General features: G+C 46.5%; 1 protein-coding gene across 6 annotated transcripts in view; it reads left to right on the forward strand.

Annotated features, from left to right (window-relative positions):
- The window catches only part of UBE2D2 (ubiquitin conjugating enzyme E2 D2), a 61,766-nt gene that overhangs the window by 29,315 nt on the left and 7,954 nt on the right, over nucleotides 1-24,497 (forward strand). For 2 of the 6 annotated variants that reach the window (XM_039484747.1, XM_039484748.1), the window contains exon 6: nucleotides 191-426. The exons of the other annotated variants lie outside the window; for them this stretch is intronic. In XM_039484747.1, coding sequence (XP_039340681.1) covers nucleotides 191-411 — 221 coding nt within the window. In that variant the 3' untranslated portion in view covers nucleotides 412-426. Of the gene's footprint in view, nucleotides 1-190; nucleotides 427-24,497 lie in introns of those variants that run through there. 6 annotated transcript variants of the gene reach the window in all.

The raw sequence follows: 24,497 nt of genomic DNA on the forward strand, positions 1-24,497 counted from the left end.
CCCCCCTCGGGTCCCAATCCTGGAATTTTTATATATAGATATGTTCATAGCTTCCACTGATGCCAATGGGAGTTGCAATTGAGTGCTCACTCAGCACTTTTGCAATTCAAATCTCAGATTGGGCACCCAAAAAATGAGGAACACACAATTATTGGCCACCTGTAAAGCACCAAAACTTTCTCTTTCCCAGCATCACAAGACCTCTGTGGCAGATTCAGGAATAGAAACCAATTCCTCAAGGTAACATTCAACTGCCTTAACCAGGAGATCATCCTCTCTGCCTTCAATATCCTGCCAAATTCACTACACATCTTCCAGTTTCTTCATCAAAAGAATGAGGGGGTCCTACAGTCTCCTTCACTACACAACCCTGATTCATTCCCAGAGGACAGTGCCTGTGCACTGAATTAGGCAGGGGTCATGGGGGGAGATACTTTGTGATCATGTAATAAAGACTCTAGCATAATGCATATGTGCATGGGGGCTGAACTAAGATTGCACGGGCAACTTTAACTCTCTGGCATTTTAGTTTTTGAGTTGCTTGATTAGCAACCTTAATGGTTTCATTGTAATTTTTGTGTGTAATTCCCTAAGTATGAAACTTAACTTGAAAAGAAAATTGATCTTTAACTGCGTAGAATCTTATTGACCTCTCCTTTACATGAGTAATCATTGGTGTTGGGATCTTTATTTCTTCAGCACAGCATTCTACCATGTGAGCTAATTAAAGTAACTGATAGTTTTCTCCTGCTATCTTCTGCATTGAGCCTGTGCGTGTGCGTGCTCTCGCTTTGCCAGTGGGTTTCACAACTATTTGCTTGATAGCAGCAGAGGAATGTTTAAACTGGGAAGTGATGGGTTTGGTTGCAAATTCTGGAAGGGAGTGGGCTCTTGTGGGAGGTAGAGTCCCTTCTGCCCCAATCATCCTCTGTATTAGAGTCAGGTGCTGCCTGTGTACCAGCAGGCATGTTAAGCATTGAAAGCATTGCACATTCTTGTGCACAGTGCCCCTAGTGGTTTGGAGGAGCAGTTGTGGGGAGTATCCCATCCCTGGGCTGAAGCATAATCAATTATTCTAGGACAGTGGTTTTCAAACTTTTTTTTTCTGGGGACCCAGTTGAAGAAAATTGTTGATGCCTGCGACCCAGTGGAGCTGGGGATGAGGGGTTTGGGATGTGGGAGGGGCTCAGGGCTGAGGCAGAGGGTTGTGGTGCAGGGGTGAGGGCTGCAGGGTGGGGCCGGTAATGAGGGGTTCAGGGTGTGGGAGGGTGCTCATGGCTGGGGCAGGGGGTTGGGGTGCAGGAGGGGGTCAGGGCTCTTGGCTGGGGATGCATGCTCTGGGGTGGGGCTGGGGAAGAGGGGTTGGGGGTGCAGGAGGGGCTCCAGGTTTGGGGGAGGGTGTTCATGGCTGGGGCAGGGGCCTGGAAGGGGGGTGGGGGTGCAGGCTCTGGGGTGGGGCCGGGATGGGGGGGCTCTGCATTGGGGTGTGGGAGGAGGTCAAGGCTCTGGGCTGGGGGTGCAGGCTTTGGGGGGATGGGTTTGGGGTGCAGGAAGGGGATTGGGGGGGCTCAGGGCTGAGGCAGGAGATTGGGGCGCGGGGTTGGGGTACAGACTTACCTCTGGCAGTGCAGCTGGGGTACAGGTTTCCCACTAGTCCTGGCCCCACGCTGCACCTGAAGCAGCCAGCAGCAGGTCCAGCTCCTAGGCGGAGGTATGCAAGCAGCTCTGCTCTCACCCACAGATACTCTTCCCTCCCCCCCTCCCCCCACAGTTCCCATTGGTCGGGAACCGGAATGCGGTGCTCAGGCTGGGTGCAGTGCACAGAGCCCTGTGGCCCCCCGCCTAGAAGTCGAACCCGCTGCTGACCGCTTCCGGGGTGCAGCGCGATGTCAGAACAGGTAGGTACCTAGCCTGCCTTAGCTGGGCAGCACTGCCAATGGGACTTTTAACGTCCCGGTCGATGGTGCTGACCAGAGCAACCCGGTGCCTTATATGCTGTGACCCAGTACTGGGTCGTGACCCGAACTTTGAAAAAGCTGATCTAGGGAATGTGCATGCTCACTGAAGATAAATCTTTGAAGAATTTAGTTGCCATACTCATAACAAGTTTCTACTGAGCATGTGTGAGCTGAGATTTTTCAGAGGCTTATAATTCAGCCAAATTTGGGAAGATTTTTATAGGAATGGTGAAAGGTGTTTCTCTGACATTACAGTGACCCCTTGCCAAATTTCAGTATGGAGACACTGGCAGTTCTCAGTGAGGTAGCTGTAATGTTTTTAAGCACAGGCAAAACTTCCCCTAATCTCATTCTCATAAATAGCTGAACTGTTAGCTGGAGATCTCACATTCTCACTGAAAATACGTTCAGATCTTGAGGCAGATACCTGTCATGGAAAAACTTCAGCCTAAATAGTTGGTTTAACAAACTTAAGACCCTGTTTTCCATTTCTGATACTGAAAGTGCTGGGCAACCTTTACTATAGGCATTACTATCTGCGCCACCTATAACAGAATTTCAGTAATGGTCTAAGCTTTTATTCACTTTTTCTTTGGCTTGAGTTATCGGGGGCATTAATTCATGAGGGTTTGTTTTGTTTTGTTTCATCATTCTGTTACGAATTTAGCTAAGGCTCTCAATTAGAGTTCCGTGAAGTTGAGGGCCTTCAGGAAAACGCTCTCACTATCTCCTGAAACTTTCACCCTTGTACCCTGATTGCTACAGCATTTGCAGTAGGTGCAGCTGTCACAGTAGGGAATGAATGTAACGGTGGTCTGACATTGAAATTCAGAGCCCACTGAGGCCCTCAAGAATAGGATCAAGTTTTTTTTAATTATATCAAGAAACTAATGGGAAGCCTCTGGGGGAGGTGGGAGGTATGGAGCACTTGTAAAATAATCTTAGCAGCTCTCCTCTAAAGTGGAAGAAGCTGCTGCATTGTACAAACTGGAGCTTGTATGTTGTCTTTTAGCCCCAGGCAGAGTGTATTACAATAGTCTAACTGGAGGCTTGATGGACACACACGTAAGAGGCTAGATACTCACCTTAGACAAATGGCATAGTATGCCAGCAACCATAAAAAACCTATTACCCTTAAATTCCAAGACCCTGAATCCAGGATTATCTTTGATTGCAAGTCCTTTTAATTCATACCATGGTCGGTAAACCTGTTCACTTTCAGAATGTAACTTGGAGATGGCCAGAATGGCACAAATGTATCTTAACTGGGTGTAGGAGTATTTGGAAATATAGCTAAAAATCTAATTGCAAGGGAAGCCTTCATATCATGCAACCGTTTGGCTGGGATGTGGGGATGGAATCTGTAAGCTTGACTGATATTGGAGGTGGAACAAATGTTGAGAGACCATAGCCAAATTCAAGAGGACTTGGATGTTTTTAAGTGACTGTTGTGATAGACCCAGGCCAGTTGAGTACAGCAGAATAGCAGAAGGTGGATATACTGGCCACTGGATTAACAGTTTTCTGTTCCCTGACTGACCAGAGGAGGGGCTGCTCCAGGCTAATGAGAACACTTGACTCTAATTAACCTGTAAAGAGTCAGGTGAGGCCATTCAGTTAATGTGACCATCTGACTCTAATTAAGGCCCTGCTGATACTATAAAAAGGGCTCACTCCAGTCAGGCAGGGGAGTCAGAGCCAGAGGAGAGGAAGTGCGGCTGAAGGGCTGGTTACTGAAGACACCCTCAAACCATCGTTAAAGGAGCCCTAAGGTAAGGGTGAAGAAGAGAGAAGCAGGAGAGCTGTAGGGAAGTGGCCCAGGGAAATGTAGCAACTCTGGCAGTGAAAGGTTGGCTGCCAACAACTGCTACCATTAGGGTCCTGGGCTGGAACCCGGAGTAGAGGGCGCGCCCGAGTTCCCCCCAACCCACCACTACAGGAACATCTCCTGGAAGGGGAAGTCAGGTCCCTGTCAGGACAGGAGGCTAAACAGAGATTGTGGGAGTTCTCTCACCAACCTCCTTGCTGGCCTATGATGAAAAGGGCTCAGTAGACTGTAACCCTGGCCCTAGAGAGAGAGAAGGGCTACGTGGAGGGTCACAGTGAGCCACTGAGGCTAGCATAAACTGCCTAGAAGCGCAGGACCCACGGGAGCAAGGTCAGAGCTCTGACACACTGTCAATAGCTGGCAAGTGTAATTCAGTGTAGACAGAATAAAAATAGCTTGTCCTGAGAAGAGCTGATGAATGTAATAGAGTGCTCTGCTACGTTATCACCATACTTCTCTGTATTGGGGAAACTTGTTTCCAGTCTCTCTAGCAGACAGCAGCAGGAAAAGGGCTTTAATAGGATGGGTGATGGCAGCTTTAAAAACCGCTTTAGACAATTTGAGACTCATCTGTTTTTTAAACTGATACAGCAGAACCTCAGAGTTCACCAGAGTTACAAACTGACCGGTCAACCACACACTTCATTTAGAACCAGAAGTATGCAATCATGCATCAGAGACCAACAACAAGGAGCAAATACTGTACAGTACTGTGTTAAATGTAAACTACTAAAAAAAAAAAAGGGGGGGAGTTTTTTTAAAACAAAAATTGACAAGGTAAGGAAACTTTCTGTGCTTGTTTAATTTAAATTTAGATGGTTAAAAGCAGCATTTTTCTTCTGTATAGTAAGTTTTCAAAGCTGTATTAAGTAAATGTTCAGTTGTAAACTTTTTAAAGAACAATCATAATGTTTTGTCAGAGTTACAGCCAGCCTCCATTCCTGAGTGTTAGTAACTCTGAGGTTCTACTGTATGTTAAATGAGGGAGAAGGCACATGGATCTCCTCACCAAGGGGGGCTTTGGAGCCTTTAGGGGTACTGCAGAAACACTTTGCCCCTTGAAAACTTCTTAGGTTCCTCAGGGAGGCTAAAACTTCCAATCTGTTCAGGGAAGTCCTCTTTCCTAGCTCCGGGAAACAAAAAGTACGAAAAAAACTGAATGTTTGGAAAAGGCTAGTCAGTTCAGTTTATAAGGTCAAAGCTGTCAGGCCTCTTTTCCTGACCAAACTGTCTTGGACAGGTGATAGTCCAAAAAATACAGGATATTAATCCTAGTAATCATGAAGGAAGGCCAAGAGGTATCAAGACACTTCTTAGGATGCCTATGATACAGATGCCAGAATGGCTAGACTAGCATTGGTAAAACATTCTTGGATATGGAACTCTGGATTGACAAGCAGCAGTTCAATTTTAGGTTGTTATTCTGCTGTTTTGAGGAGTAATTTCTTCAGGAGCTGGAAATAGTTCTCATCTATGCTAAAGGTATCTGCTTTGGCACCTGTTCCTACAAAAGAGTGACCTGGAAAATTCATTGGAGGACCTCAGATCATTTGGTTATCACTCCATTTTTTTCCTGGCATAAATTTAATCTCCAGTTTGATGGATCTTGATGTGGTTACACCGTGCAGTTTGTTATGCCAAAACTCATTATCCCCACTTTGCTAACCTTCAGAAAAGTTTCTACACAGGAAGTCAGTGCTCCGATATGGATTATAGAATGAGTGGCAGTACCTTGTACCTTCCTAGTCCAGTTAAGAAATTAGTGTCCAATTCCAGAACTTCCAGAGCAGTTAAAAGTATCCAAAAAGTTCTGTAGTTTCTCTGGAGGACAGATTGTATCCTTAAACTCTTGGGATTGGTTTGAGCACTCATTGAAATGTTAAGTATCAGAGGGGTAGCCGTGTTAATCTGGATCTGTAAAAGCAGCAAAGAATCCTGTGGCACCTTATAGACTAACAGACGTTTTGGAACATGAGCTTTCGTGGGTGAATACCCACTTCGTCAGATGAAATGTTGATGGCCTAGCCCCAAGAATAAGCAAGCACATTGTGGAAATTCCTCTGGCTCAGAGTGGGAAACAATCACTCCATATACTACCACCATTGGGAGTTGCTAGCAACTTTGTCTATACCATATAATTGGCAGACTGTTCCACCTTCCTTGTCTAAATACACCTACAGTTATTAGCAAGGCATGAAACTCTAAAAATAGGGCTTGAGCCAAGGTGACTTGCTATTTGGTCTGCTTCCGAATAAAAGTCTAAATTAAAGCCCATGCCAATTTAGACAACTAGGGTTGTCTTCAGATTCCAGGAGGGTGTCTTCTGTGAATTCAAACTCTCCCGGAGTCTCCTCAATCGGAAAGGAAGGTCAGTGTTGCAAGTTGGAAGTGCTAAATTGGGACTTGAAAGGTCTGTGTTCATTTCCTACTTCTGTCAGACTTGTTACTATGGTCACATGACTTAATCTCTGCTGGAGTTTGTCTGGTAAAATGTGGCTAATACTCCCTTCGTTTTTTCTGTTTGGCCTAACAGCTCTTTGGGGGCAAGGACTGCTACTTCTATGTGTTTGTACAGTACCTGGTGTGACTTAAGGGGGAAATATTGATTGAGGTTTCTGTGCCACCAGAATAGAAATAAACACACACAGGACTGGAAGGGACCTCAAGAGGTCATCTAGTCCAGTCCTCTGCACTCATGGCAGGACTAAGCATTATCTAGACCATTCCTGAGAAGTATTTGTCTAACCTGCTCTTAAAAATCTCCAATGATGAAGATTCCACAATCTCCCTGGGCAATTTATTCCAGTGCTTAACTACCCTGACAGGAAGTTTTTCCTAATGTCCGACCTAAACCTCCCTTGCTGCAATTTAAGCCCATTGCTTCTTGTCCTGTCCTCAGAGGTTAAGAAAAACAATTCTTTTCCCTCCTCCTTGTAACAACCTTCTATATACTTGAAAACTGTTATGTTCCCTCTGTCTTCTCTTCTCCAGACTAAACAAACCCATTTTTTTAAATCTTACCTCATTGGTCATGGTTTTATAGACCTTTAATCATTTTTGTCACTTTTCTCTGGACTTTCTCTAATTTGTCCCCATCGTTCCTGAAATGTGGCCCCCAGGACTGGACACAGTACTCCAGTTGAGGCCTCCTCAGCGTGGAGTAGAGCGGAAGAATTACTTCTCGTGTCTTGTTTACAGCACTCCTGCTAATACATCTTAGAATGATGTTCACTTTTTTACAGCAACATTACACTGTTGACACTCATTTAGCTTGTGATCTACTATGACCCCTAGATCTCTTTCCATGGTGCTCCTTCCTATGCAGTCATTTCCCATTTTGTACGTGTGCAACAGATTGTTCCTTCCTAAATGGAGTACTTTGCATTTGTCCTTATTGAATTTCATCCTGTTTACTTCAGACCATTTCTCCAGTTTGTCCAGATCATTTTGAATTTTAATCCTATCATCCAAAGCACTTGCAACCCCTTCCAGCTTAGTATCATCTGTAAATGTTATAAGTGTACTCTCTCTATGCCATTATCTAAATCATTGATGAAGCTATTGAACAGAACCAGATGCAGAACTGATCCCTGTGGGACCTCACTCCTTATGCTCTTCCAGCATGACCGTAAAGCACTGATAACTACTCTCTGGGAACCGTTTTTCAACCAGTTTTGCACCCACCTTATAGTAGCTCCATCTAGGTCGCATTTTTCTAGTTTGTTTGAGACTGTCATGTGAGACAGTATCAAAAGCTTTACTAAAGTCAAGATATACCATGTCCCCCCTATCCACAAGGCTTGTTGCCCTGTCAAAGGTTATCAGGTTGGTTTGGCACAATTTGTTCTTGACCAATGCATGCTGACTGTTACTTATCACCTTATTATTTTCTAGATGTTTGTTTGCAAATTGATTTCTTAATTATTTGCTCCATTATCTTTCCGGGTACAGAAGTTAAGCTGACTGGTCTGTAATTCCCTGGGTTGTCCTTATTTCTCTCTTTATAGATTGGCAGTATATTTGCCCTTTTCTAGTCTTCTGGAATCTCTCCCGTCTTCCATGACTTTTCAAAGATGATCGTTAATGGCTCATATCTCCTCAGTCAGCTGCTTGAGTATTCTAGGAGGCATTTAATAAGGCCCTGGTGACTAGAAGACATCTAACTTGTCTAAGTAATTTTTTAACTTGTTCTTTCCCTATTTTAGCCTCTGGTCCTACCTCATTTTCCCTGGCATTCACTGTTAGATGTCCAATCGCCACCAACCTTCTTTGTGAAAACCAAAACGAAGTTATTAAGCACTTCTGCCATTTCCACATTCTCTGTTTGTTTTCTCTCCACACACACACACACACACACACCCCTTGAGTAAAGGGCCTACCCTGTCCTTGGTTTTCCTCTTGCTTCTAATGTATTTGTACATTGTTTCTTGTTATCCTTTATATCTCTCTAGCTAGTTTGATCTTGTTTTATGCCTTGGCCTTTCTAATTTTGTCCCTATGTACTTGTGATATTTGTTTATATTCATCCTTTGTAATTTGACCTAGTTTCCACTTTTTTTGTAAGACTCTTTTTTTTTTATTTTTAGATCATTGAAGATCTCCTGGTTAAGCCAGGGCGATCTCTTGCCGTACTTCCTATCTTTCCTATGCATTGGGATAGTTTGCTCTTGTGCCCTTAATAATGTCTCTTTGAAAAACTGTCTTCAATTTGTTTTTCCCCTTAGACTTGCTTCCCATGGGATCTTACCTACCAAAACCCTGAGTTTGCTAAAGTCTGCCTTCTTGAAATACCTAGTCTTTATTTTGCTGTTCTCCCTCCAACCATTCCTTAGAATCATGAACTCTATCATTTCATGATCACTTTCAAATTCTCAAACAGTTCCTCCCTGTTTGTCAAAATCAAGTCTTGGACAGCCTCTCCTTTAGTAGCTTTCTCCACCTTCTGAAATAAAAAATTGTCTCCAATACATCCCAAGAACTTGTTGGATAATCTGTGCCCTGCTGTGTTGTTTTCCAAACAGATGTCTGAGTAGTTGAACTTCCCCATCACCATAGATCGATTGCTATGGTGCTGAAGGATTCTCTTCCTTGAACAGGTTGTCATGGCCAAGAAATAGGACCTTCTTAACAAAGTATTTCCTGTACTTTAAATGGAAGCACTTTCACTTTGAGCTGAAAGAATTTATCTTGAGTCATATCCATGTGGGTTTCATTTTATCCCTCATCACAGTGCAGAAATACAACCCTAGTTGACCGTGATTTCATCTTGCCATATTCCATTTCAGAGGGCTTCTTTTTAATCTCCTCATGAAATTGTTCCTGAAATGGTTAAATTTGTAAACCTAAATTTGAAAGCCTGAATATTTTCAGACTCAAATTTGGTGTTTGTGGAAGGTTGTTTTGAATCTCGGTTTTTCCTGGTGACTATAGCAGCTCCAAAATCCTTCTGGATGATACAAGCTCTTGCCTCTTCTTTTTCCTTATGAAAACAATAGTAAAATATCATTAGACTTGTTTTGTAGAAGCAGCAAAGAAATCCTGTGGCACCTTATAGACTAACAGACGTTTTGCAGCATGAGCTTTCGTGGGTGAATACCCACTTCTTCGGACCCACGAAAGCTCATGCTGCAAAACGTCTGTTAGTCTATAAGGTGCCACAGGATTCTTTGCTGCTTCTACAGAACCAGACTAACACGGCTACCCCTCTGATACTAGACTTGTTTTGTGTATCATCCCTATACATGAGAACTCAATTGATGGTAGCTTGCTCTCAGTAAGCATAGCTAAAATATCTGGATTCATCTATAGGTTGAGCCTACTATACTCTTCCCCTAGCTTTTTTTTTAAACAAATTTAAAGTAGACTACATTCCAATTTAAATTAAGTTTTGTAGGCTGCCAGTTTTTAATGTGACTCTTGAAAGTTTCAAGTCAGAAAATTAAGTTGTCCTCACAACTGAGCTGATTCCCTCAAATTAAGAAACTGCAACTTTTAACACTCAATCTCTTTGCTGTGCTCAACTAGGCCTTGTTTAAAAAAAAAAATCATTTATGTTGAACTGAATTGTGCCAGGTGCATCAAGAATACCTCTTTAACTGATGGTGGGAGTATAGGTAACTTGTCATTGTCTTAGCCTACATCCAGTATATAGTGAAGTTGGTCTGATAGGAACCCGTTATCTTTCTGAATGAACCTGAACCATTGTTTTAGACTTCAGAAAATTAGGCAGTATTCCCCATTCTCACTTTTTTAGAACAAAAAGAGCCTGTTGATTACAGTGTAGCCTAAAAATTGGAGGCATAAACAAGAGTTCTGCACATTAGCAAAGGAAAATAAAGACACTTAATCACCCCATTGTTGGGCACTGTGTCCTGTATTTGTGGAATGACAGTTGGGATATGTAGTATCTTCTAGGAGTAAAAGTTCTGTCCCTTAGGCCATGGCTACACTTGCAGATTTGCAGCGCTGCAGAAGGGTGTGAAAAAACACCCCCTCCAGCGCTGCAAGTTGCGGCGCTGCAAAGCGCCAGTGTGATCAGAGCCCCAGTGCTGGGAGCACGACTCCCAGCGCTGTACGTTAATCCCCATAGGGAGGTGGAGTACGGACAGCGCTGGGAGAGCTCTCTCCCAGCGCTGGCGCTCCGACCACACTCGCGCTTCAAAGCGCTGCCGTGAGAGCGCTCCCGCGGCAGCGCTGTGCAGCGCTAAGTGTAGCCATAGCCTTAGGCTATATACAGTGTATAGGCTTATCTCTTACGAAAGTTAGTCTCCTTAGTGCATGAGCCTTGAAAACTTTGCAAGTCATAGTTCAGTGCCCATTAGAGTAAGAAGACAAGCTGGAAAATACAAAGAGTCTTTAAGAACCTGTGATGGCTTCAGTGGTGTATGGAGATGGTATGCCCATGATGTCAGGCTGAAAGCTCTACTTAGAATACATTCATGACTTAGTAAATAGCAGCCTATTTTTAGCATATTGAGTATCCTGACTATGTATAGGCAAACTCAAATTGTAACAGGACAGGGGATGTAGATAAGAGTTGATTGGCCTTTTCATGAAGGGAGATGAGAGCTAGGGCCCAACATAAAATCCATGTAAAGTTTTACCTTTGTATTTTTAACTCAGGTACTGCGTGGCTTGATTATTAGGTCTGGTACAGCTGTGCTTGAGGCAGAACTGGAAGGGTGAAGGGAAGAGGTAACTTTATGTATGCCTACCCCAGACCCGGGGCCATTTTGGCTTCAGGAGTGTGCTGTCTCAAAGCTGCCAACAGCCCCAAGGGTAAAGTCTGCTAGCCAGGTTGCTGGGCACTTCAAGCACTTATTACTCCTGGGGACTTCCCCATGCTGAAGGACCCTCAACTGACCAGTTAGGATACAGAATGGTGCAGTGGGATCTTGCTGGAGCCAAGACTCTTATCCCAATTTCATCAACTACTTGAAGGTGCAGTTCTAAAGGAGTTGGCTGATGTGAGTGCAGACACATTGGCAATTATCTTTGAAAACTCATGGCGATCGGGGGAGGTCCCGGATGACTGGAAAAAGGCTAATATAGTGCCCATCTTTTAAATAAAATAAAATAAAAAAAGAAAAGTGGAGGAGGTGAATCTGGGGAACTACAGGCCGGTCAGCCTCACCTCAGTCCCTGGAAAAATCATGGAGCAGGTCCTCAAGGAATCAATTTTGAAGCACTTGGAGGAAAGAAAAGTGATCAGGAACAGTCAGCATGGATTCACCAAGGGCAAGTCATGCCTGACTAACCTAATTGCCTTCTGTGATGAGATAACTGGCTCTGTGGATGAGGGGAAAGCAGTGAATGTTATTCCTTGACTTTAGCAAAGCTTTTGAAACAGTCTCCCACAGTATTTTTGCCAGCAAGTTATAGTAGTATGGGCTGGATGAATGGACTATAAGATGGCTAGAAAACTGGCTAGATAATCTGACTCAGTGGGTAGTGATCAATGGCTTTATGTCTAGTTGGCAGCTGGTATCAAGAGGAGTGCCCCAAAGGTCGATCCTGGGGTCGGTTTTGTTCAATATCTTCATTAATGATCTGGAGGATGGCGTGGATTGCATCCTCAGCAAGTTTGCAGATGACACTAAACTGGGAAGAATGGTAGATTTGCTGGAGGGTAGGGATAGGATACAGAGGGACCTAGACAAATTAGAGGATTGGGCCAAAAGAAATCTGATGAGGTTCAACAAGGACAAGTGCAGAGTCCTGCACTTAGGATGGAAGAATCCCATGCAGTGCTACAGACTAGGGATTGAGTGGCTAGGCAGCAGTTCTGCAGAAAAGGACCTAGGGGTTACAGTGGATGAGAAGCTGTATATGAGTCGACAGTGTGCCCTCGTTGCCAAGAAGGCTAACGGCATTTTGGGCTGTAGAAGTAGGAGCATTGCCAACAGATCGAGGGACATGATCATTCCCCTCTATTTGGCATTGGTGAGGCCTCATCTGGAGTACTGTGTCCAGTTTTGGGCCCCACACTACAAGAAGAATGTGGAAAAATTGGAAAGAGTCCAGCGGAGGGCAACAAAAATGATTAGAGGGCTGGAGCACATGACTTATGAGGAGAGGCTGAGGGAACTGGGATTGTTTAGTCTGCAGAAGAGAAGAATGAGGGGGGATTTAATAGCTGCTTTCAACTACCTGAAAGGGGGTTCCAAAGAGGATGGATATAGACAGTTGACAGAACAAGGAGTAATGGTCTCAAGTTGCAGTGGGGGGAGGTTTAGGTTGGATATTAGGAAAACCTTTTTCACTAGGAGGGTAGTGAAGCAGTGGAATGGGTTACCTAGGGAGATGGTAGAATCTCTTTCCTGAGGTTTTTAAGGCTCGGCTTGACAAAGCCCTGGCTGGGATGATTTAGTGGGGGATTGGTCCTGCTTTGAGCAGGGGACTAGATGACCTCCTGAGTTGCCTTCCGACCCTGATATTCTATGCTCATTAAAGTAGTGCTAAACAAGTACGGTGGAGTTCATATTTCTATAATGGATTTCCGTATCAAATTTGCGCCTTCCTGAAAACACAATGAGATATACGCAAGGTAGAAGGAATTGGATTCTCATTATTAGTAAAATTGCAGTCACCCTTAATTCTGTGGCTGATATTCAAGACAGCACTGCGGAGATGATAAATCTGAGAGCTGGATTCTATTTCAACAGTAAAATAAACTCTGAAATTGTAACTAGAATGACTAAGTACATAGGGAAGTGTGACGGGGAAGCACCGCCCCCACACCAGCCCCAGCAGCGTCAGGCCGGTAGCACTGACCACGAAAGTCCTGCCCCATCAGAACTGGGTATGCTCCAAGTGCTCTGGGAGTATAAAAGAAGGGAGCCCAGGTCAGTCTGGGCTAGTGGCCGCAGGGCAAGGCCCTGACGGGACACTCCTGTGGAGGACCAGCCACCTCCCACAGAGGTGCAGGGGACTGAAGCCTCTCCAGGCTGGCTCGAAGCCCTACTACGGGAGGAACCCGGAGAGGCGACTGACCCGGAGGCCCGCAGGGAACCTAGACACTCATGGGAGACCTCAATGCTCAAGCTGGTAGGAGGTGACCAAGGGGGTGGGGGGCGGGGGGCGGGTGGACAAACTGGTACCTTGCCCCTGGCAAACCTCAGTGTGTTTCAGTAGGACACCATGCCTGCTGAGCCAGTGGCAAGGTCCTATGCCATGGATAGGGCCGAAGGATGGGGCCCAGTGGAGTGGGATAGACCCTGGCCATTAGGCCGTACTGCCCTGTAACCCGGGGCACAAGCCCACATTCTCCAGCACGTGTGAGGGTAACGATTCAGGCCTGTTGAAAGGTTCGGGGAAGGGAGTTAAACCATGGGAACCCCATCAACCTCTGTGATGGAGATGGAGAAGCTCCTAAAGTGGATGCTGGAACGGCAGCAAGAGCAGGCGGCCCAACAGCAGCAGGTGCAGATGATGCAACAGATGGCAAGCCAGCAGCAGCTACTGATAACCCAGCATCAAGACCACCAGCAGCAGCTCCTCCAGGAATTGCGGTCCAGCAAGAGGTGCAACAAGAATGCCTGGTCCAGCAGATGGCCACTCTATTCTGCCTGGCGGGAGCCGCAGCCGCCATACCTGTTGGGGCCAGACCCAGTGAGAACTTGGGGGAACTACTGCTATGCTTCACTAAGATGGGGCTAGAAGACGACCCGGAGGAGTTTCTAGTGATGTTCAAATGGGTGGCGACCACAAGGTAGCCCCCGGAGCATTGGGCCACCCTGCTAGCCTCCTATCTGACGGGACAGGCCCAGGCCACCTACCATAGTCTCAATCCCCGGGAGGCCCTGGAATATCCCCGGGTGAAGGTGGCCATACTGGACCATACCGGCATTAGCCAGGAGACCTATCATCAGTGCCTCCGCAAAGAATAGTATCCCCTGGGGTCCCGACCCCAGGCAGTGGCCCAACTGATACAGGACCACTATTGCAAGTGGTTGAACCCAGAGGGCTTGACCGGGACCCCAGGTAGTGGAGATGGTGGCGCTGGAGCAGTTCACCCAGATCCTGCCCCCGGGAGGAAGGGCCTGGTTACGCCGACATCGCCCGGCGACTTTGTCAGCGGCAGTGGCCTTGATGGAGGACTACTTGTCCACCGAGGGGGCCAAGGCGCCACCCCGGACAGCAGGGAGTTCCGGTTGAAGGGGTGGGCCAGGCAAAGGAAATCCCAAGGGGGCAGGGGCTTGGGAGCTCTCGTCCGGCAGCCGCCCCGTACCGCTGAAGCCCCCTAGCCCCGAGTCCAGACACAGGGCCGCGGTACTGAGGACCAACACCCACGGGGGGAGAGGGAGCCCACTGGGTGGAGGCCCTGGACCCGCTGAGGCCCTAGAGGGGTGCTGGGAGTGCGGACAAGAAGGGCATTTTCGGCGGGATTGCCCATTTATGGACTGCAGTTACGGAGAAGCCTGGGTCCCCAGATGAAAGGCCTGGAAGAGAGGACTGGGAAAGCTCATGATCCCTGTCCGGATCGAGGGGATCCTCGTGAATGCCCTTGTGGACTCAGGGTGCAGTCATCCTCATACAGGAGGGGTTGGTCCCAGACCTTAAACTCTCTTGGCACCCGGATCCACTTACAATGTGTATATGGGGACATCCACCCCTACCCCACGGCCTGAGTGAGGCTAGAAGTCGGCCATCGAGGGGGGGCTCCGCATGGGTGTGGCCCCCAGGTTAGCCTACCCGGTAGTATTAGGATGAGAGTGGCCAGGCTTTGGGGAGATCCTCCGGAGGTAACAACCGGCCGACTCACAGACAGAAGGGACTAGGCTACTGTGAGTAGGGCTGCTCAGACGCACACCGCTGGTCGACCCGGGGAGGGAGGATCGGCGCAGGGGGAGGCCTCTGTGACCCCCCCCCCCCCCCATCCCCTTGTAAGGTCCCTTTCGGTGGAGGACACACAAACGGGCCTGGAACAGGACGTGGACTTTGTGCAAGAACAGAGGGAAGACCCGACCCTAAGTAGGGCTTGGAAACAGGCCACCAGCCCTGGCTTTGATGAAGGCCTGACCCTGAGGCCTCCATAGGGGCCCCACTTTGAGATATGGCAGGATTGCCTATATCGGGTAGTGCAGGAACTACAGATGCAGGAGACGTTCTGTCAGCTATTGGTCCCCTAGAGGCTGCGACGAAGCCTCCTCCAACTATCCCATGCAAACCCCTGGGCTGGGCACCTGGGACGGGAAAAGACCCTCTACAGGATAACTCGCCAGTTCTTCTGGCCTGGCATATACTGGGAGGTTCGGGACTACTGCGCATCTTGCCTGGAATGCCAGCTGGCAGGACTGAAAGGGGTATCCCAGGCACCCCTGATTCCTATGCCAGTCGTTGGCGTACCCTTGAACGGATTGGGATGGACCTAGTTGGCCCCTCTGAAAGAAGCAAGATGGGGAACTGATTCATTCTAGTGGTCGTTGATTACGTGACACGTTACCCTGAAGCCGTCCCCCTGCAGACAGCGACAGCACCGGCGATCGCTACCGAACTGGTGAAGATTTTTGCTAGGGTTGGGATACCGGCAGAAATCCTGACTGACCAGGGCACGAGTGGGTCCTCTAAATTGATAGCTGAACTGTGCCGCCTCCTCCATATATGAATGCTCCGGACATCAGTTTACCATCCCCAGACAGACGGCCTAGTGGAACATGTCAGTGGCATCCTAAAGGCTATGTTATGGAAGTTCATGGAGGAGGACCCCACGCATTGGGATACTTTGTTGCCAGCCCTGCTGTTCGCCATCAGGGAAGGTACCCCAGGCATTGACAGAGTTCGCACCCTTTGAGCTCTTGTATGGCAGGCAGCCCAGGGGGATCCTGGACCTCCTGAAGGAGGAGTGGGAAGCCCAGAAGACATGAATCCTCGTGTCCACACCTTATGTGTTGTAGCTCCGGGAACGGCTCCAGACACTAAGTGCGTTCTTCCAGGAGAGCCTGACCCAGGCCCAAGCGAACCAAGAATGCCTCTATAACCGAGGAGCTAAAGGGCCGAGTTTCGCCCCAGGGCATCGGATGTTGCTTTTGTTGCCTTCGGTTGAATCAAAACTTCTGGCCAGATGGCAGAGACCCTATGAGGTAATCCAGCGGGTTGGGCCAGTAGACTACGAGGTCCAACTACCGGGGCAACGGAGAGAGATGCATGTCTATGATGTGAACCTTCTGAAGGCCTGGAAGACCAGGGAAGCCCTGCTCATTGGCCTGTTGAGTCTGGAATTGGAACTTGGGCCCCTAGTGAGGGGGACCCCTAGACCCAAGGCCAGTGGCATTCTGGGGGGGAGGGGCCTCAACCCTGTACAGCGAGAGCAACTACAACAATTGATAAAGGATTTCCCTGACGTCCTTTCCGCCCACCCAGGGCGGATTGCCTGGATGAACCATCACATCACAACCACCCCCAAACAGAGGGTAAGAGACCGTCACCGACCCTTGCCCCAGAAAATGTGGGACATGGTCTGACGGGAGCTGGAGACAATGCTGGAGATGGGGGTTGTGGAGGAATCGAGTGAGTGGCGCAGCCCCATCGTACTAGTCTCGAAGCCTGACAGGAGTACTTGCTTTTGTATCGACTTTGGAAAGGTCAGTGCCATTTCCCGCTTTGAAAATGCCACGGGTGGACGAACTGCTAGAACAGCTCGGGGGAGCGAGGTACTTGTCAACCATAGACCTAACCAAGGGATACTAGCAGATTCCCCTTACCCCCAACTCCCGGGAGAAGATGACCTTCCCAACGCCTTTCGGCTTCTTCCAGTTTATAACCATGCCATTCGGGCTACATGGAGCCACCACTACATTCCAGCGGCTGATGAATAAGGTCTTACAAGCCCACGAACAGTATGCAACGGCATATATAGATGACATCGTGGTCTACAGCTACAACTGGGAGAACCACCTACGCCACCTGGCTGGGGTGTTGCAGGCCCTCAGGACAGCCAGCCTCACAGCTAACTCGGCAAAGGTTACCTCTTCTTGCCCGAGGTGGCACTATCTTGGATATATGGTGGGCGGGGGGAGGAATTGATGCCTCATATCAGCAAGGTGCAAGCCCTCATAGACGTATCTGTCCCCAAGACGAAGAAGCAGGTGCACCAGTTTTTGGGCCTAGCTGGATATTATCGCCACTTCATGCAGATTTTGCATCTATCGCTGCCCCCCATCAGAGCTGTCAAAGAACTTGCAGCCTCGACAAGTGCAGTGGTTGGAACAGTGCAAGGAAGCCTTCGAAACCCTGAAAGAACGACTCATGCAAGAACCAGTCCTGCAACACCCAGACTTCTCAAAGGAATTTATACTTCAAACCGATGCCTCTGAGGTAGGCTTGGGGGCCGTACCGTCCCAGGAATTAGACGGGGAAGAGCATCCAATACTGTATCTAAGTCATAAACTGTTCCCCCCAAGAACAACATTATTCCACAATAGAGAGAAAAACCCTAGCGGTGAGATGGGCCATTGACGCCCTACATTATTATCTGCTGGGGAATAACTTGAGGTTGATCACAGACCATGCCCCCTTACGGTGGATGCATAGTATGAAGGACACAACCCCCCAGATTATGTGATGGTACTTCTCCCTCCAACCCTATGACTTCCGTGTTTTTCTTTGCCTGGGTAAGGCCCATGCTAATGCAGATTTCTTCTCTAAACAGAGGGGGATGAGGAGGCAGACCAACCCGGAGGATCCTTCTTAAGGGGGAGGAGGGTGTGTGGTGGGGCAGTACCGCACTAGCCCCAGCAGCGTCAGGCCAGTAGCACTGATGGCGGAAGTCCCGCCCCGTCCGTACTGGGCATGCTCCAAGTGCTCTGGGAGTATAAAAGCAGGGAGCCCAGCTAAGTCTGGGCTGCTGGACTCAGGGGAAGGACCTGACCGGGAAGCTCCTGTGGAGGACCAGCCACCGCCCGCGGAGGCGCAGGGAACTGAAGCCTCTCCAGGCCAGCTCGAAGCCCTGCTATGGGAGGAACCCGGAGAGGCGACTGACTCGGAGGCCCGCAGGGAACCTAGAGACTCATGGGAGACCTCCACACTCAAGCTGGTAGGAAGCAACCTCGGGGGTGTGTGTGATGGACTGGTACCTTGCCCCAGCAAGCCTCAGCGTGTTTTGGTAGGACACTCCCACCCCCGCTGAGCTAGTGGCAAGGTCCTACACCGTGGTTAGGGCCGGAGGATGGGGCCCAGTGGAGTGGGATAGACCCCAGCCATTAGGCCCTATTGCCTGGCAACCCGGGGCGACCATACAGACTCTGGCCATTAGGCCGTACTGCCCTGTATCCAGGGCCACAAACCCTCCCAGGAAGCATATCTCTTAAGGTTCTCTAACTTCTAACCATTACACTTTAGAGGGAGAAAGGTCTTTGACCTCTTTACACTGTTGCCATGAAAGTTAAGGCTAAAGTCCAGGTGAACTAGAATGCCTGGCAATGGAAGACTATCTTGAAATTGGTATCCCACCATATTTCACCACTGCCTAACATTTGGGGAGGGGAGAAGGGGGTACATTAACACCTGGTCATAAACTCAACTGGACAGATCAGGCTGTAAAGGTGAGGAGTAGTACTATATCTAAAGAGTCCATAAAATCTAGTGAGAAATTCTGAATGGAAAAACCAGATGACTTTTATAGATAGAAATTCAAAGCTGTCAGAATACAAATTTACTTAAGGTTACACTGCTGGCCTTCTAATCAGAAAAAAGTGAGTGCACAATACTGAGATTAAATAGGCAGTAGTCTAAAATGGTAGTAATGGAGGACTTCACCTACTTGCATATAAGCTGGTCAAATGGGACATGGTATAGAGAAGCAATGTTATGATACCTTAAATGATTTTTTAGAACAGCTAGTTCCAGAGTATGAGGAGAAGCTGCGCTCCTTAGTCCAAAGTAATACACAAGAATTGGTTCAGGAAGTAACTAGAGTTGAGCACTAGGTAATAATGACTGCAGCATAATTAAGTTCCTCTTTAGCAAAGAAAATGACAGAAACTAGCATGGTAAACGTTAGAAGGGGAAGCGAGGGGGATTAAAAAAGTTTAATTCCCTCCAAACAAAAAGTAGGGAAAACCCTTATCCTTGAAACTGATATGGTTCATTTAAGAAATCTCCATAAGTGTCATAAAAGATGCATACACTTAACAAAAAGAAGGAAGGGAAGTGGAAAGCCACATAGTAAACAAATATGGATAAATAGCTATGTTCAAGAGGTTACTTGAGCAAAACTGTTTTTTCAGAAAATGAAAGCCAAGCCTAGTGAAGACGAGAACACTTCCCTTCAGTAGGCAAAGCACATAGGAAGGAAGTTAAGAAAGCTAAAATGGACTATGAAGCGCAAATAGCTAAATGTAAAAACTCCTAACAAGAATGTACTAGCAGCAGGAAGTTTACAAGAGAACTAGGAGGTAGCCTGGATCACCAGAGATTAAACTTAACAATTGAATGATAAGGATATGGTAGAGAAGCCAAATGACTTGTTTGCATCAGCCTTCACCACCAAGTAGGGTTGCCAGTTTTGGCTGGTTGCATTCCTGGAAGTTTCATCACGTCATAATCTTTAATTTCTGGAGACTCCAGGACAATCCTAGAGGGTTGGCAACCATACCACTGTGGTTTCGGGGATATCTGCTCATCTCAGATATTGAGGTGCTATCAAGGACTGAAGTGCCTGCACCAACTTGATTAGAGGGAGGACAACAGGATAAGAACGGATATAGCCAGAGGGAGGGGTTTGGACATAAGGAAGGGGGGGGGGTGGATACTAGACCAATAGGTCATACTGGTGGTACTGTGTCCCTACCAAATTGGGTAACAAAGGTGAGAGAAGCCAAACAGCAAAAATTTGGATGTTTGCTCACCAATGCGAGAAGCCTAGGTAACAAAATGGAGGAATTGGAGCTCCTGGTCCGAGAATTGAAACCGGATATCATAGGAATAACCGAAACATGGTGGAACGGTAGTCACGACTGGCGTACAGGTATGGAAGGGTATGTGCTGTTTAGGAAAGACCGAAACAAAGGTAAAGGTGGGGGGGTAGCATTGTATGTCAGTGAGGTAAACTGTAATGAAATAACTAGTAATGGAATGGATAATACGGAGTCTGTTTGGGCAATGGTCACATTAGGGAAGAAAACTACTAGAGCCTCCCCTGGGATAGTGATTGGGGTGTGCTATAGACCGCCGGGATCTAGCCTGGATATGGATAGAGAGCTCTTTAATGTTTTTAAGGAGGTAAATACTAATAGGAACTGTATGATCATGGGAGACTTTAACTTCCCGGATATAGATTGGGGAACAAATGCTAGTAATAATAATAGGGCTCAGCTTTTCCTAGACGTGATAGCTGATGAATTCCTTCATCAAGTAGTAGCTGAACCGACGAGGGGGGATGCCATTTTAGATTTGGTTTTGGTGAGTAGTGAGGACCTTGTTGAGGAAGTGGTTGTAGGGGACAACCTTGGCTTGAGTGATCATGAGCTAATTCGGTTCAAAATAAATGGAAGGATAAACAAAATTGCATCTGAGACTAAGGTTTACGATTTCAAAAGGGCTAACTTTACTAAATTAAGGCGACTAGTTAGGGAAGTGGATTGGACTAACATATTTAGGGATCTAAAGGCGGAAGATGCCTGGGATTATTTCAGGTTGAAGTTGCAGGAGCTGTCAGAGGCCTGTATCCCGAGAAAGGGAAAACGGTCCTTAGGTAGCAGTTTTAGACCGAGCTGGATGAGCAAGCGTCTCAGAGGGGTGATTAAGAAAAAAACAGAAAGCGTACAAGGAGTGGAAGATGGGAGGGATCAGCAAAGAAACCTACCTTATTGAGGTCAGAGGGTGTAGGGATGCAGTGAGAGGCCAAAAGCCGGGTAGAGATGGACCTTGCGAAGGGAATTAAAACCAATAGTAAAAGGTTTTTTAGCCATATAAATAGGAAGAAAACCAAGAAAGAAGAAGTGGGACCGCTTAAAACTGTAAACGGAGTGGAGATTAAGGATAAGCTAGGCATGGCACAATATCTAAACGAATATTTTGCCTCGGTCTTTAATGAGGCTAATGAAGGGCTTAGGAATAGTGGCAGAGTGACTGATGGGAATGAAGGTGCGGGGTTGGAAATTACAGTATCCGAGGTAGAAGCCAAACTTGAACAGCTTAACAGTAGTAAATCAGGTGGCCCGGATAATCTTCATCCTAGAATATTAAAGGAATTGGCGAGTGAAATTGCAAGCCCGTTAGCGATACTTTTTAACGAATCTCTAAACTCGGGGGTTGTACCGTTTGACTGGAGATTAGCTAATATAGTTCCTATTTTCAAGAAGGGGAAAAAAGTGACCCAGGTAACTACAGGCCTGTTAGTTTAACATCTGTAGTATGTAAAGTCATGGAAAAAATATTAAAGGAGAGAGTAGTTACGGACTTTGAGGTCAATGGCAATTGGGACAAATTACAACATGGTTTTACGAAAGGTAGATCGTGCCAAACCAACCTGATCTCCTTCTTTGAGAAAGTAACAGATTTTTTAGACAAGGGAAATGCGGTGGATCTAATATATCTTGATTTCAGTAAGGCGTTTGATACGGTACCGCATGAAGAATTACTGGTTAAATTGGAAAAGATGGGGATCGAAATGAAAATCCAGAGGTGGATAAGGAACTGGTTAAAGGGGAGACTGCAGCGGGTCGTATTGAAAGGTGATCTGTCGGGTTGGAGGGAGGTTACCAGTGGAGTTCCTCAAGGTTCGGTTTTGGGTCCAATCTTATTCAATCTATTTATCACCGACCTCGGAACCAAAAGTAGGAGTGGGCTGATAAAGTTTGCAGATGACACGAAGTTGGGAGGTATTGCCAATTCGGAGAAGGATCGGGATATTCTCCAGGGAGATTTGGATGACCTTGTAAACTGGAGTATTAGTAATAGGATGAAATTCAATAGTGAGAAGTGTAAGGTTATGCATTTAGGGATGACTAACAGGAATTTTAGTTATAAGCTGGGGATGCACCAGTTGGAAGTAACGTAAGAGGAGAAGGACCTAGGAGTCCTGGTTGATCGCAGGATAACTATGAGTCGGCAATGTGATGTGGCCGTTAAAAAAGCTAATGCGGTCTTGGGATGCATTAGGCGAGGTATTTCTAGTAGAGATAAGGAGGTGCTAGTCCCGTTATACAAGGCGTTGGTGAGACCTCATTTGGAGTACTGTGTGCAGTTTTGGTCTCCCATGTTTAAGAAGGATGAATTCAAACTGGAACGGGTACAAAGAAGGGCCACTAGAATGATCCGAGGAATGGAAAGCCTGTCCTATGAAAGGAGACTTGAGGAGCTCGGTTTGTTTTCCTTAACCAAAAGAAGGTTGAGAGGAGATATGATTGCTCTCTTTAAATATATCAGAGGGATAAATACCAGGGAGGGAGAGGAATTATTTCAGCTCAGTACTAATGTGGACACGAGAAGAAATGGATATAAATTGGCAGTCGGGAAGTTTAGGCTTGAAATTAGACGAAGGTTTTTAACCATCAGGGGAGTGAAATTCTGGAACAGCCTACTGAGGGAAACAGTGGGGGCGAAGGACCTCCATGACTTTAAGATTAAGCTGGATAAGTTTATGAAGGGAATGGTTTGATAGGATAACGTGATTTAGTCAATAGGTCAATAACGTGCGACCACTGGTAATTAGTACTGAGGGTCAATGTTGGGATATTGAAAGTCTTTTTCCTGAGTGTCTGGCTGGAGAGTCTTGCCCGCATGCTCGGGGTTCAGCTGATCTCCATATTTGGGGTCGGGAAGGAATTTTCCTCCAGGGTAGATTGGCAGTGGCCCTGGAGGTTTTTCGCCTTCCTCCGCAGCATGGGGCAGGGGTCGCTTGCTGGAGGATTATCTGCTACTTGAAGTCTTTAAATCAGGATTTGGGGACTTCAACAGCTGAGTCAAGGGAGAGAATTATTTCAGAAGTGGGTGGGTCAGCTTTTGTGGCCTGCATCTTGCGGGAGGTCAGACTAGATGATCATAATGGTCCCTTCTGATCTTAAGTTCTATGATTCTATGAAAGTAGAGCACAAATCACCAGGACTGGTTTGTCTACATCCAAGAGTTCTGAAAGCACTTAAGAATGGCAGTGGCTGAGTTGCTAGCAAACCAGATGTCCTCACTAAAACAGCTACTCTGCTGAAGGATTGGAGCATGGCAGATGTGTAGGTTTGCCTTTTCTTTAAAAGGTCTACAGGCGATATTGGGATTGAGACCAGCAAAAAGTTAACAAGGGTGACCTAAGGTTCTATACAAAGACAAATGTCTGTAGTAATGAATGATCTACAAAATCAAGACAAAGAAATAAGGGAGAAAAACTTGCAAATATCTTTGTGAAAGACCTAACCAACCGATGTGAACGGACTGCATAATGGCAGATGAAAGTCTTAACAAATGCACAGTGGTGCAAAATGGAAAAACTGTTCATGAACCTTGCTGGGTTCTAAATTGTCTAACAACTTAGGTATTTAGGGGGAAATCTGAACATCATTGTGGACAGCTCAAATCAAACCTTTGCTGTTGTGTGGATTAAAAGATAATGTTAAAATCCTTAGGGGAAAGGGATGGACAACACTGAAAATAAAGCTACTATATAAATCCAATGAGATGATCTCACCTGGAATGCTGTTCTATTCAGGTCACACTTTAAAAAAAAAAAAGGGGGGGGGGAGGGGGTGTTGGGGAAGTGGAATATATTGAGACACAGGAACTGACTACAGCCAAGCAGAAACTTCATATGAAGAGATTGAAAAGACAAACTACTTCAGAAAAGAGGTGACTAAAGGGCTTGATATTCAGAACAATGGCATAGAGAAGATGGGACTGGCACTGCTTTTCACCATCTTAGAATAGCAGAATAAGGGAACATTGAATGAAATTGAATAATTGATAAAAGGAAATTCTTTCACATAATGCACATTTAGTCTATGGAACTACAAGGTATTGAGGCCAAAGAGTTTAGCAGATTTCTGAAAGGACTGGATGTTTTAAGCATAACATCCAAATCTTACAATAATAGGGATGTTAAGTTGTTTTTTGGAAAGGATAAACTGTCACATCAAGCTAACCTCTGACAAGTATTAGTCTGCTTGTATGGGAAGTATTTTTCCTATTCCATAACTACCTGCTACAGAATTTTTTTGTACCTTCCTCCAAACATCTAGTACTGACTGGGCTGTCAGGATATTGGACCACTGGGATTACTAGTT

Source organism: Mauremys reevesii, linkage group 8 (assembly GCF_016161935.1).
Source record: "Mauremys reevesii isolate NIE-2019 linkage group 8, ASM1616193v1, whole genome shotgun sequence".
Lineage (NCBI taxonomy): Eukaryota > Metazoa > Chordata > Testudines > Geoemydidae > Mauremys > Mauremys reevesii.